The 15,272-nt window shown below is 36.8% G+C and overlaps 1 protein-coding gene across 4 annotated transcripts in view; it reads right to left on the minus strand.

The window, feature by feature from the left end:
• The window catches only part of Ate1 (arginyltransferase 1), a 78,339-nt gene that overhangs the window by 10,853 nt on the left and 52,214 nt on the right, over positions 1 to 15,272 (minus strand). For all 4 annotated transcript variants that reach the window (XM_067120347.1, XM_067120346.1, XM_067120349.1 and 1 more), the window contains 2 exons: positions 11,635 to 11,816; positions 6,448 to 6,700 (listed from right to left, as the gene is read on the minus strand). In XM_067120347.1, the coding sequence (XP_066976448.1) occupies positions 6,448 to 6,700; positions 11,635 to 11,816 (435 nt within the window). The remainder of the gene's footprint in view (positions 1 to 6,447; positions 6,701 to 11,634; positions 11,817 to 15,272) is intronic.

Below are 15,272 nucleotides of genomic sequence, written 5' to 3' on the forward strand. Positions count from 1 at the left end.
GCCGCATCTTCCAAGCTAAGTGAGCGATTTTCCGAAGCTGGTGTCTCAGACTCACTGTCTCTTCTTCTGAGACGTCTGTGACCCAAACTGCGGACTTCCTTCTTTATCCGAAGAAAACTAGGACTCTCTTGTTCTCCACCATTAAAGAGTATCGAGCTGTGTTTAGTTCAGTGTTTAAGCACAGGGGTCCTGAATCTTGCGTTAATCCTAAATCTTGACGACCTTGTCAAGTCTTTTTATACGCATAAGTAGGAAAGGCAAATCCGGTCTCCTGGAACCTGGATGTAGCATTGAAGTGGCCGAAAGTCACGCTTTTCAACTCCTTTGTTCCTCTTCTCAGAGAAACCTTACTTGGAAGACTCTTCTTGTGGCCTTGGCTACTGCTAACATATTAACGAGTTCCAAGACATCGATAAAATGTAAATTTTTTCACAAGGGGATGCAGTTTGCTTCTTTACCCTTGGATTTTTAGCCAAGAATGAGGACCCTTCCAAGCCCTGGCCCCGTTCTTTCTCTATTAACCCTTAAATGCCTACTGGACGTATCATACGTCAACTAAAATTGTCTGTTGGGTGCCAAGTGGACGTACCGTACGTCGACTACAAAAAATTTCAACCTTCGGTCATATTTGACTCGACCGAAATGGTCGAAAAACGCAATTGTAAGCTAAAACTCTTACATTCTAGTAATATTCAATCATGTACCTTCATTTTGCAACAAATTGGAAGTCTCTAGCACAATATTTCGATTTATGGTGAATTTTTGAAAAAACTTTTTCTTACACCAGCAGTAACTCGGCCGAAAATTTCAGAAATTCTTTCGTCATTTTGTCGTAATTTTGCACTGTTCTATATTAGCCGTTACATAAAGTTTTATATATGAAAATGTGTGCAATTTCATGTACAATACAACAGAAAATAACTCATGGTTGTAGCTTTTATCAGTTTTGAAATATTTTCATATAAATCACGATAACTGCCAAAATTTCAACCTTCGGTCAACTTTGACTTGACCGAAATGGTAAAAACGCAATTGTAAGCTAAAACTCTTACATTCTAGTAATATTCAATCATTTACCTTCATTTTGCAACCAATTGGAAGTCTCTAGCACAATATTTCGATTTATGGTGAATTTTTGAAAAAACTTTTTTCTTACGTCCGCAGAAATTCTTTTGTCACGTTGTCGTAATGTTTGCACTGTTTTATATTAGTCGTTACATAAAGTTTTATATATGGAAATGTGCGCAATTTCAAATAGAATACAACAGAAAATAACTCATGGTTGTAGCTTTTATCAGTTTGGAAATATTTTCATATAAATCACGATAACTGCCAAAATTTCAAGCTTCAGTCAACTTTAACTTGACCGAAATGGTCAAAAAACGCAATTATAAGCTAAAACTCTTACATTCTAGTAATATTCAATCATGTACCTTCATTTTGCAACAAACTGGAAGTCTCTAGCACAATATTTCGATTTATGGTGAATTTCTGAAAAAAAAAAAAAAAAAAAAAAACTCGCCCGAAATCTCAGAAATTCTTTTCGTCATGTTGTCGTAATGTTTGCATCGTTTTACATTAGTCGTTACATAAACTTTTATATATGAAAATGTGCGCAATTTCATGTAGAATACAACAGAAGATAGCTCATGGTTGTAGCTTTTATCAGTTTTGAAATATTTTCACATAAATCACGATAACTGCCAAAATTTCAACCTTCGGTCAACTTTAACTCGACCAAATGGTAAAACGCAATTGTAAGCTAAAACTCTTACATTCTAGTAATATTCAATCGTTTACCTTCATTTTGCAATAAATTGGAAGTCTCTAGCACAATACTTCGATTTATAGTGAATTTTGAAAAAACATTTTCCTTACGCTCTGCGCGTCACTCGGCCGAACATCTCAGAAATTCTCTCGTCTCGTTGTCATAATATTTGCACCGTTTTATATTAGTCGTTACATAAAGTTTTATATATGAAAATGTGTGCAATTTCATGTAGAATACAACAGAAAATAACTCATGGTTGTAGCTTTTATCAGTTTTGAAATATTTTCATATAAATCACAATAAATAGAAAAATTCGACTTTCGGTCAACTTTAACTCGACCGAAATGGTCGAAAACTGCAATTGTAAGCTAAAACACTTACAGTCTAGTAATATTCAATCAATTAGCTTCAATTTCAACAAACGGGAAGTCTCTAGCACAATATTTCGATTTATGGTGAATTTTTGAAAAAACATTTTTTACGTCCGTGCGTTCACAATTCATGCATCATTTTGTGATAATATTTTCTCTGTGTTGCTTTGATCGTTTTACAATTTGTTATATACCAAAATCATCGCAATTTAGTGTACAATACAACTAAAAAAAATTAACTCATTAGCTTTAACTGTTGTGCTTACAGCACGATTTGTATACAATTATATAAGAGTTTTTTTTCGCTGTCATATATTCCAATATTTATATACGATAATGATATTTTTTTTCATTTCTGATGGTTGCATATTAAACTTCAGGCAATGACAAAAAAGGAGCCAAAAATGAACTCTTAATCTTAAAAACTAAGCGTGCTGTGATTTTTGATAAAAACTTTTTTCCGCTTCGGCTAACTCACCGAACGCCATGGGGCATACGGGAGACGTTTTTGTAAATAGAGGCTCGGCGTTTAAGGGTTAAGACCTTAACGGATACCTTGGCTCTGAGAAAGAAGTTTTTTTTGTTCTGCTAGGGCTTTAAGGTATTACCCGAGCAGGACCGAGAAGATCAGAGGACCATCCAGTAACCTCTGGTGCTCCATCAAGAACCCGTCTCACCCTCCGACTAAGAACACATTGTCCTTCGTCAAAGACTTAATTTCCGAGGCGCATTCGCAGATTCAGGACAACATTTTGCCTACTTTTACAGTGAAAGCTCATGACATCAGGACAGTCTCTTCCTTATTAGCTTTCAGGCACATATGTCACTCCCTTCCATTCTGCAGTCGGCCTACTGGAAGTGCAAACCGATCTTTGCGTCTCACTATTTGAAAGAAGTTGAAACATTGTTTGAAAATTGCAGTACCTTGGGGCCATTACCAGGGGTTGGCATGGTACTGGGAGAGGAAGCATAGGAATCTCTCTTTTCTCCTACTATCTCTTCGCCTTAAAGTACGGCGTTGAATTTTTGGGAGCCAGGGGGTACAATGCGCCTGGAGTACCCACCAGTCTCAGTGGATGGGTTGTGGTGTTTTCAGTGTAGGTGAAAACATTGTCTGGTTTTTCTTGTGCTACTGCACCAAGGGCAAGGGCATTTATTGATGCTTTGCTAGGCATCGGACATATCCTTCGCTGCAAAGCTCCCACCTAAGCAGAGACACTGCAGGGCTATACCGCCATGCCACTACACTGCAGGGCTATACCGCCATGCCACTACAGGTTAAGATGAGCACCAACCAGAGGCAGTAATTACCTACATTAGCTCTCTTACCAAATAAGGAAATGACAAGCATTGTCTTCAATGGTAGCAACTTTTCTATTTCAAAGTCATTACCATAACTTAATGTTTTGGAGTAGAATATGCCCATGCATCCCACCTCCTCTCAATGTAGATTCAGCTATGCAATTACTTGCTAAGTTACTTATATGAAAATGTTATTTTCATGATGAAATCAAGTTTCATATATATAATTACCAAGTAATTACGGATTGGAGCCCACCCTCCTTCCCTCTCATGGACATATGGGCATAAACAGAATGAATAGAATGAGGTTTTCTACTAAGTCGTTTTCCAGTACTCCTGTTGGTGGGCGGGGTTTGCAACCTACACTAAACTATCGAAGCGCTACCGCGATTTTTAAAATTTAAGCTGCCGAGCTAGTGGAAACTATAGCTATGTAATTACTTGGTAAGTATACATGAAACTTAATTTTATCAAGAAAATAACATTTTCAGAGGTACAAAATTAATGAGGGCAAGGGTGCCAAAAATTACCCCCAAAAAATCAAAGGTAAAAACTCACAAATTGTATATTTTAAAAAAATTATGAATAATGTTTTTGCCAAAAGGAAAATAAAACGGTAAGAAATACATGACAATGTTAATGCACCAGAGAGAACTGTGAAGGAATAAGAAAAATACAGGCACCTGACACTTACACAATCAGTTAACCAGCTAACCCCTTAAAACCAAAACTACTGAAAATACCAAAAATAACCCCGCCCCAAAAAAAACAATGAAAACTTGTGCTAACCTGAGTGAAGACTTGAGAGTCAAAACAGACAAGAATTCAGTCATAAATGTTAATGGATGCCTTGCTAAACAAACAATTTGGTTAAAGGATATCTTGTACAAGGAAAAATCCTATTAAAAGATGTCTCCTCATTTAAAGGACAGACAAAGACAACTGGTTAAAACATGCATGAGATTAACATGTCAAGTAGGTGACATGTTAAAAGTGAAGGTTCAGTCTATGCATGAGTCTTGCTTGGTGCACATCACTACTGAATTGTGTGTGAGTGAGTTTTTTCACAGTTGAGTGCTAAGTAGAGTCAATATTCAAGTCATCATTGCTCCTAGGAAGGCTAGACAAAGCCAGCAATGTTGAGCCTGTTATGGAGTAGACTGTATCTCTTGACGTCAAGTCCATGGGCTTGAAGGTCAGTGATGATGATAAGAACTGCAAGACCTTCAGGGGCAGCAACAGAAAACTGCTATGGAGTGTCTTCAGAGGAGGGGGCAAGGGATGATGTCCCTAGTACATTAATAAAAGAAATGTAAAAAATGGTGGGAACTGCAGTTTCCTTGAAAACTATCACCCTGATAAAGCTGTAAAAAACCATGTTATAGACCTGCTGAACGACAATGCTATCTCTTGCGTTAGGATCATTTTATAATGCAAGCAAAAACAAACATAACTGGGCAGGTTTTTAGTTAGAAAAAGAAACATAGCAAGTCTCAAAAAGAGAGCAGTAGAAAGAGAGAAAAAAGAATCAACCTCATAGGCACATGTGCCAGTTGTTTTTAAGGAAGAGGGGTTCCCTACCAAACAATAACATCTCTCCTCCCCTCACCACCTTCCACATAGGCCATCAACTCTCCCAATTACATGTAAAGTGAGACATATTTGCATATATTTCAGCTATTTACTCTGTTTATGCTTTTTGTATAATACTGCATATTTGGAAGTCTGGGATGGATTAATCCAATTCCCATTATTTCTTATGGGAAAAATTTGCTTGGTTTAAGGACATTTTGGTTAAAGGACAGCCTTCTGTAATGTATGAAGTCCATTAACTGAGGTATGACCGTGATTAAAAATCACCCCTTGTTAACAAATCTGCAAAGGATCTACTTGTCAAGGGGTTATTAAAGTTAACTACCATCATCACATTAAAAAGGTGAATTGATGAAAAGTTGTGCAAAAAGATGATGCAGTGATTTTAAGACTTTAAATAATTTCTCTGGGCAATGTTACACGCTTATAACACTACACATAAAAAAAGAGGCAGCTGACAGCCATGAACCCATGAATCCAGGTGATGCATGCATAGGAGCATTACCAATCTTCTGTCTGTCAAACACAAGCCACTGCAAAACTATAGAACTGAAGAGTATATATATCGGTAACAGATGATCAAGTCACACATGGAAGAGAGGAATACCAAATGAAACACAAGGGAAAAGTTTCACTGCAATAAAAAAAAAATACTGAAAAACCCTGAATATTATTTCTCTGCTAGTTCAGAATATTTAAATTATGTAATTACCTGAAAACAGGATAAACTATGCTACTGTAACCATAAGATGTCATGATAGCACCTTTTGAAATATCTTTCAAATAAAATCTGAAACACTTCCTCAACCAACAACGAACAAGAAGCTGTACTGTGTCTGAAATAAACTGGAAATACAATCATCCAGTCTGACTGCACCCTGCAAGAGGGTATCAGCTATAGTGTGTCTTGTATGTGTGAACCGTAAATGCTGAACGTATTTTGCAACACTCCTTCGCCCTCTCAGTTGTCTCTCCCTTCCAGGCTAGACTAAAAAGAAGCAAAAAACTAACGTACTGATGCAACTATGGAAAAATACAACAGCAGAGTAATAAGGGTACACCAGACAAAAAGATTAACTATGATGGAGTAATAACAGGACTTCACCACTATGACTTTTCCAACGCTTAGCCGGACAGTGGAAAATACAACAAAATTAAGAAAATTTGATGAAGACAAAATGCAAAACAGAAATATAAAAAAGGCAGACTCAAGAAATTCAAGCTATGCATTTCCTGCAGTACTGGTCTTCTCCATAAACTATATAACAATTACCATACATAAAAGCCACTTTATGAGGGAAATTATCAATATACCTCCAAGCAGAAACTAAGCAGTGCTAAGTGCATTATGTAACTATAGCCAGAAGTGTAAACTTTATGGCAAAGTGTAACTTCAGATATTATACTTACTCTGTTGAGGTCTACTTCTCCATAATAATCTCTAGCTGATGTATCTTCGTTCAATCTTGAATACTCGGCTAAATCTAGTTTAGGGGTTGCTTTTTCAATAGGTACCCAAATGTATGTCTCAGGGCAAAGGAGAAACGAAGGAGAGTAGTTCCCTTTATAGCGCATTTTAGGACACGAATGTATGTAGAATCCCATGTAATACCACTTGAGTGCTGCTGCAGTGCGCTGCAATTCCCGTGTAAGTGCAAGCTCTCTGTAATATATTAAAAGAAGATTTCTGGCATTTCTGGAACTCAAAAGATGTGCATAACTTTTGAAATTAACAAACATTTTCATTAGAGTTATGGGTACTAAAATATATACAAACCCACATGTAATAAGGTACAATACAACACCAAAAGCCCTCTTGATGTAATCACTTGGACCACAGTTTGATTTACAATAAACATACAAATATACACATACAATACCTAAGTAAAAAGTGAAAGTATGAAAGAAAAAGTAGTAAGCACAAGGGCAAAGCTAGACTATATTTTTACTATGAAACAAGTTTTTTTTTTTTTTTTTTTACAAATCCAATCATCATAAATAGCCTTAACAGTGCAGAAGGCATCCTGGCATACCAACTTGAAACAGTGCTATGAAAGATCCAACTACAATGCTCAGACAATTCCAAGATACCCTGCTCTTTCCATCTTCTTTGCTATCCTCCATCTGAAGGAAGAGGGGAATGGTGGAGGGCACTAAGTTATGATCAGTGGGTTTGCATAAAATCTGTTTTCATTGTAAAAGATAGTTTTTCTGTACAAATCCATTAACCATCAAAAGCCTGAATCACAATATAGGAGGCAGGATTAAAAGAGTGGGCCCAAGACAAGGATGACAATGTCCACTCGGGCCAGTTCACAAGCCTGAGAATCTTCCTACAGAAACTCTAAACAGAGTCCATCTCCAAAGCAGTCCATCCAGTGGGATGAAGTCTGAATGAGCAGTGGCATCCTGGGTAATAATTTCCATGCTTATGGAGATAAGCCTGCAAGAACTGTATCTAAAAGAACCTCCTCAGGTGCTGACCTGGAGAAGGGAGATGACTGCCCGCCCTCAAGGGCCTGTTGTAACTTCTACTGGAACTACAGCCAGCCATACACAGCATAATGTCATAATCAGCAAAAGGTTCCATGTCTTAGAGCCAGAAACTTCAGCTTAGTTATGTAGAGGAGTTATGAATGATTCACACAAAGGCCTCCTTTGATGCCTAATCTTGTTACATCACAGACATGATTAAAGATCTCCACAAAGAGGTATCTTGAAGGGTGCATAAGTCTTCAACAGACTTTTTGTCAAAATCTTCATTAGCTAAAACCAAGTCCAAAGCCAAATCAAATCATACCTTCTGGGAGTTTGAAGAGAACCAGGTGAATAAGATTAGGCCCTAACTCCTGATGGGTCAGGGGTAGGCAAAGAGGTGGAATGGACAGATGACATAGCAATAGTCAGTGGAGCAGTAGTCTTGGAGCAAAGAGATTGCTTGAGAAGCAGGAGGCAATAGGAGCATATGCAACAAGCAAGGAACTATTTGAAGAATGAAAGGACAACCAGACAAAGTAGAGGGCTGTCTTCATTCAGAATGAGAATCACTGGGGGTCAAAAGTAAGGAGATTAGGTATGAACCGTGAAAACATAGCCTGGGAAGATAACTCCATAGGTAGGTATGAACCGTGAAAACATAGCCTGGGAAGATAACTCCATAGGTGGGGGCACCCAGGATAAAGTAGGAAATGGGGCAGGCAAGGTAGAAGGTGTTGACACGAGTCACAAAGGTAGCCAACACCGATGTGGATAACAAAATGAAAACATCAGAGGCAGTGAGTGTTGGAGCAAGAGTTGTGGTAACCAGTTACACATAAGCAGGAGGGTTTACAAGTGCAATGGGATAAACTAGGTTGAGCAACAGCCAAAGACAAGAGACTCTGACATATAGGCAGAAATGGCTGAATACACAAGAGCAGTCAAGGATCCACGAGTGTCCAGGTCACAAAGTCAAAATACTTAATGGTCATATAGTCCCAAGGATTTGACTTTAATAACACAATTTAATTTTTATCTTTTAGTTCACAGTTCTTTAAAACAGGAAAATGATGAACATTTTGACAAAATTTCCTTACCCAGTTTATTTCCAAAGCTTGATGTATGTTGCTGGTTGAAGCCTGAATATTCATATAAGATACAATACTCCTAGATGTTGATACAGGAATGCCCAAATATATGGTTAATGAATACATGGCCACATTAATGTATGCCAATGCAGAGGAGCCCATTGGATAATTATCCAGAAATAGAAGGAAGCACAAATGCTCCCACGTGTAAGTGACAAAGCAGCAAGAATGACAATGTCATGCAGTAACCCCAGAACTGAAGGAGGAACAGACTCTGACAGTGAGACAGGGGGTATCAAGACATGAGGCAGCCACTAACGCACTGACTTTTGCACTTGCCCAACATTCAACAGCAGCAAATGCAAGAAGTCAGCAATAAGGATGAAGATTCAGCCTGAGAAGGAAATGGGGAGTTAAATGGATGATACAAAAGCAGAAGCATCAAATGTAGCAGACAAAATGGGCAGATTCCTACCAGGAGTAGACAGGCGGGGGTGACATTAATCAAGGTAAGAACTACTCTGGTGAAAAGAAACTGGAATTAAAGATTGGAGAAAGCCTTCTTTGTGAGGTTTTCATGGTACTGAGAGGAGATAATGAGGAGTCATAAGCTTCATCCAAGGACACTTGTGATTTCATAATTGCAGTAGTGGTATGAGGAGATGAATCCATCGATTCGGTAGTGACATAACAAGATGACTGCAGACAATGCAGAATGCTGCTTGCAGACATGCTGGTGCAAGTACAGAATATGGGACCAATCCTTACACAACTCACAAATCAGTTCATGGGAATGCTGTTGGCCCCTATCCAAAGAGCACTGTAAATGTTGGGTCCTTCTCTAAGGATGACAAACTTGCTACAAGATTTGCCATCCTTACATAAGTATGGTGGTGAGGCATAATGAACATAACATTTCCTTGATAAAGGACAAAACAAACAACCTGGAATTAGCAGAGACAAAACAGAGTGCTGTAGGTAACTATGACCACTACAGAAGTAAACATACTGGGCAAATTTAAAGGCCCAACCAAAGTAAGGCAGGGTTAAAAGCTATGTAACAACCCATTACATTCTGAAAGACTAAACCCAACAGTAGACTTAACTGAAAATGAATATGAAACTTGATAAATAGAAAATATTTTATTGAAAATTACTGATTACTGAAATACCCTCAACTCAATGAATATTACATGGCATAAGTGAAAAACTGCAAACATACATGAATCAAAAGGTGTGCCAAACGGTTACTAAAGTCAACTCACAAAATACCTGCATCCAAATTATGAAAATGAAGATATATGAGAATGCATAAGTAATAAATCCACAAAAAAACAACAGAAAATGATTGTTAATCCTGGGAGAACAGTAGCATCTCTGGACTAAGTGAGGAATACAGAAGAATGCATAAGCATGATGTCTTGGTTACTGGAATTTTTCCTTGCAATGTTTCAAGTTGGTACGTCTGGAAGTGATCTATACGGTTCAGGATATTTATGATTTAAAGGGTCTGTGATAAAAACCATTTCACTGATAAGAGAAAAATATGGAAAAAATATTTTTAACACCAAGTCCTACAAAACCAGTGAGGGATAAAAACAAAAGTGAAGAGATAAGGCACGTGGACCTGAACTTTGGACCGTCACAAAAATGAGGGGTGAAATAGACAATTATGCGATGGTTATATGAGGACAAGGTTTTAAGTGGATAGTGGTTATGTTACAATAAAAGCAGTAACATTGATAGACAAATTTTTTTTTCTCCATTTTTTTTGCAAAAATACATTTTTTGTATAATTTAACAGAATTCATCATATATCTGGGGATGTAAACTGGGATAAATATAAGGAAAACAGAAAATGAGAAAGAGTATGCACAAAAGGAAGAAATGACATTAGATAGAGAAAGGATCAGTGACACTTATAACTTCAAATATTTGGGAACATTGATATCCAATACAGGCTCTCCTGAATTGGAATTAATTGAGAGACTTAAAAAGGCAAATCAAGCAATGGCCGGCTGTATAAAATTTGGAAATCAACTTGGATGGAACTGCAGATGAAAGTAAGATTATGCAATAGTCTAGTAAAATCTGTATAATATGGTATACAGACATGAATCATGGTGTGGCTATGAAACTATCTTGTTGATTTCCGAATAAAACTCTAAGAAGAATACAGGGAGTCCCCAGTTAATGATGGCATTTGTTAATGGCAACATCAGTTTTACAGCACTTGGCTAATGACGATGTTAACCGATTTTTGGCACCGGTGGGCAGTTTATCAATGCTGATGAACCCCTTAACAGCGCCGTTAAGCGGATCATAGGCACATTCGGTTAACAGCGATTTTCAGTTACAGGCGCTCGGCCGATAACCAAACCCCTGCTGTTAACCGGAGACTGCCTATTAGGAATCAGATGGCAAGAGAGTGATAAATGATACTATATGAGACACTACGGAAGTTCCATATGTAGATGAGATAATGAAGGAGGGCAGATGGAGATACAGTAGTTGGATATATCCTTCACACCACCCAGTGGAGAATACACAGTACGTTATAGTGTCAACTGGGCTACTTTAGGCACCAGAAGAGCTGGAAGACCCAGACCTATTGTCTGAGAAATATGAGACGAGTTTGGAGATGAAAAGATATGTTGGTTGGAGTAAAAACAAAAGTCATGGGTGATGGAATTTTTCACAGGCTCTTTGTTACACAGCACTGAGGGCAATGATGGTCAGTTAATAGGATAACATTTTTCATGCTTGGAGATTTCTACCTGGTAAGTAAAGAATGGGAGAACCCAACACAGAATTAAAAAAATAACCGTTTACCATGACTCTAATTGAAATAATCTATCTTAAAAAATTGTACTGTCAACAGGAGATAACTGATGTCATGTTTGTAAACAACCTATGGCTTTGTATCTTGACCTGGCCATTTTACTTGCATCAAGTAAAAGTAAACAAAGTAAACTTAAGCAGAAAAAATAACGAATGTAAAACCCAGAGTTTAAAATCAAAACAGACATACCTTAGAGATGCATAAGTGCCTAAAGATAAAAAGGAGAATTCTGGGTCGTAATACAGATACACAGAAGATACACAATGGGGTAAAATATCCAGCACTCCCACAGCTATAAGGCGGTCATCCAACCAATACTGGTGATGGAAGGAGCCATAGCCACTCAGTGGACCACACCCCGGATGCCAAGGCTGTGAAGGAAACAGATTAGCAACAGATGTACTTACATACAAATTTAGTATCTATTTCATTATTATGATTTATTCACTACTTAGGAATTTTTGAATATGTTTGAGAAATATTTCTTACAACTGGAAAAAATTCAACAATCTAATTTTAATGATTATTCCATATTATCATTAGAAAAAATGACATGCTTTGTCAGAATAAAATAACTGTGCAATATATTTTAATAAGAGATAATGGGCAAAGGAAAAAGGAAGATAAAAAACACTTACTTCATTGAATATGTGATGGTTTTGCTAGCAAAAGTAATCTATAGGAATATACAGCAGCATGCAAGAGAGGTGGCTTTAGACAGCAAGGAAAACACTCACACTTAGAAACAGGAAGATTAGAATATAACAAAACTAAAACTAAACTAAATGCAAAGAAATCAGCAGAAAAAAAACACTTTGGAATACAGGAATAAAGCCTCAAAAGGGAGAAACAAATTCAAAACTATATACAAGTGCTGCAAAAATTAGATGAAAAAGCAAACCTACAAATATGGATATGGGGCAAAAGAGGAGATTAAAAGTGCACTTCCATAGTTCATAAACCCTTCCCTCCCAATGATGACATGTGCAGGAAAGGTAAATACAACAGAGTCCTAAGAATATATTATTATTAATATTCTTATTCCAAAAATTATCATCCCAATGGGCTTGCCTCAAGCTCTCAGGTAATAAGTAGCCAGTACACAAAGGAAGCTCAAAAATGAATGATTTTAGAACCCTACTATATGTCTTTTCAACTCTTCCATGCCTATGATAATATATACTGGTCCTACAGCTGATGCTGTAGTTTCATTTGACATACTTCTTAAAGAAGAATAAATGGTTAAACAAGTTTTTCCACTATGTAAGAAAACCTCAATAAAAATGTAATTACAGCTCTTGGTAACTGACCAACCAGATTTTTTTTTTTTTAGCTCTTTTTGTGTCAATCCTCTAATGTGTAATCTGAACAAACTTTTTAACAATAACATCCAACAACATCATCTTTTGTGTGACCTAGTAGAATGCACATGGAAACATACCCTAGAATGCACATGGAAATATACCCAACATACAACTACACAGACTGTGAAGAAATATGAAATTCTTGTCACTTACACAAATACAACAAACTGTAAAGGCACATGAAATGCCTTTCAAACAACTGAACTTGCATGATAAAAATTCAAACGTTACTTCAATTGGTGTCTCAACATTTATACAGAATGAAAGATGCTCAGCTAGGCCAGAAAAGCGAGAAAAGATAGGTATTGCATATAAATAGAGGATTTCCACAATTAAGTGCAAATAAGTGCTACCCTTTAATAACTGACTTTTTTTGTAAAATATAAACCATACCTTACTTAAGTCTATTACTTAGGTACTTTGACATATTGACTAAGAATTTAAAAGAGAATGGCAACTGCACCACTCAGGTTAACATCATCTCTCCACCCAATCAGATGGGAAAGAGAAAGTGGTTTGTATTCCACAAAACATTTTTGTTTCCTTACAAAATTACAGCCTTTGCCTTCTTTGGTATGAATACTCACTTGACAACATAGATCTGAATAATCACCTGAAGGACAGCAATAAGTAATATTAAGTGATAGCAGCGTCAGTCAAGTGAGTGCTAGTGCTAAGTGTATATGACTACCTTCACTACATCTGAATGTAATGAGGTACTTGTGACGTCCCTGAGGAAGGGAGGTGGCAAACATAAACTGGTGCTCAATACTGAAGTAGTGTTTCCAAATGGCTTTAAGGTGGCCTGTACTTAGTAAAATCCTCCTCCCAGAGAATAGTGTAATCCCTCGTGATAAGTTACTTTATCCAAAGGGAAACTATTCACTGAAATTAAACAAGTTTTTTTTTTTTTTTTAGAAATGTCCTGCCACCTTAATTGGTATAAATATATTCTTTCAAAGTTCTTACAGAAAACAAAAGCAGTTATTTTCAGTAACCCACAATAATGTCTGAAAGAGAGGTTGGAACTGACTGCCATATTAAATTTGAGGATCTTAGCAGATGATATATGCACTCTTCTATACTGACAAAAAAGAAGATTCATGGAGAAGATAAAAAAAAAACTTCATCCATTGATGACTCCCCTAATGCTTGACAGAGGGTTCACAGAATCAAAAGTTGAGATCATACTAGGAAAATTCAAAATTTTCAAAGATGGTTTCCATCTCTGGAAAAATATCCTTCTGGACCTTAAGAAAGGGCTGCCCTCTAGGCCTTGGTTTTATACAAGGACCAAAATAAGTCTCCTTATAAAGAAAACATGGCATACAAAGTAGCCTCTCCTTCAAAACCAAGCCACAAAATCCAGAAAAGGGAACTCGCTGGAGGTAGAAATGCCTGGCAGTCTTAAAGGAGAACCATCTGTTCTGGAGAACAGATTGGAGGTCTACAGACTGCAGTGGAATTTGTTGGCTTGAGGTAGATGAGAGTGAGCAATTTGAAAACCAAACACTAAACATTTTGTTCAGGCTACTTCAGGATGATAAGTTAACCAATGACTTTTGAAGGTCATCACTTTGTCCATAACACCTTCAGAGAATGACTGACCAAACAGATGAAATGCAAAAATTCCAGGCCAGCCCAAGATTGTATATGTTATCTTCCAAGGTTGCGGTTGCAATAAAACCTCGAGGATCTGGACTTGAAAAATCCAGATTTTGTGATGTGCTAGACACTTCAATTTTTTTCCATTCAGAAATCAAAATAACTAATACAAGAGATATTAAGACAAGGACTAAATAATGGATGATTCCCAACTTTCTCAAATAATACATCCATACTGCACTTTTAGTTAAAATTTCAAATGCTGAGATTAAGGGGAATCTGAAATTCACTTGGAAGATAAAAATTTTCTTTTTTTACAAGCACTTACTGTTATACATATTGCGAAAAATAAGCAGTCTTACCACTCCCAAATACAGGTAAACCAAGGCCAAATACCCCACTGCTCTTTTCCAACAAAAAAAATTTTCACAATTAAATTATTACAAGTTCTGCAAGTTAAAACTGTTGACGAATGAAATTCAGTTTAAACAGACCTAAGATATATGTACAAATGTATAGACGGTTTGTCTGTACTCCAATAAAAGAATTATTTAATCTTTACTTTCTCAGCAACAAAAAAATTCCTGTTTTCTGGGAAAATTTGTGAAAATTTTCATTTTTGGGTTCTTTACCATTTTGCACTACCACTTTTCTACAATTAAGTTAAATTTTATCATAACTGTTGGAAAAAAGATAAGTTATATATTTAGTTAAAAAAATACTGTTTTAAGAAAATGACAAGAAAGGATTGCAATAGCTCAAATGGTTTAGGCAGGACTTAGTGTTGTGGTGGTTCCACAACCATGTTTGTTTGATTTCACTAATAACCCATCCTTACAAGTCTGTGAGTTAAGGATG

This window comes from Macrobrachium rosenbergii, chromosome 18, assembly GCF_040412425.1.
Source record: "Macrobrachium rosenbergii isolate ZJJX-2024 chromosome 18, ASM4041242v1, whole genome shotgun sequence".
NCBI classification, from domain to species: domain Eukaryota; kingdom Metazoa; phylum Arthropoda; class Malacostraca; order Decapoda; family Palaemonidae; genus Macrobrachium; species Macrobrachium rosenbergii.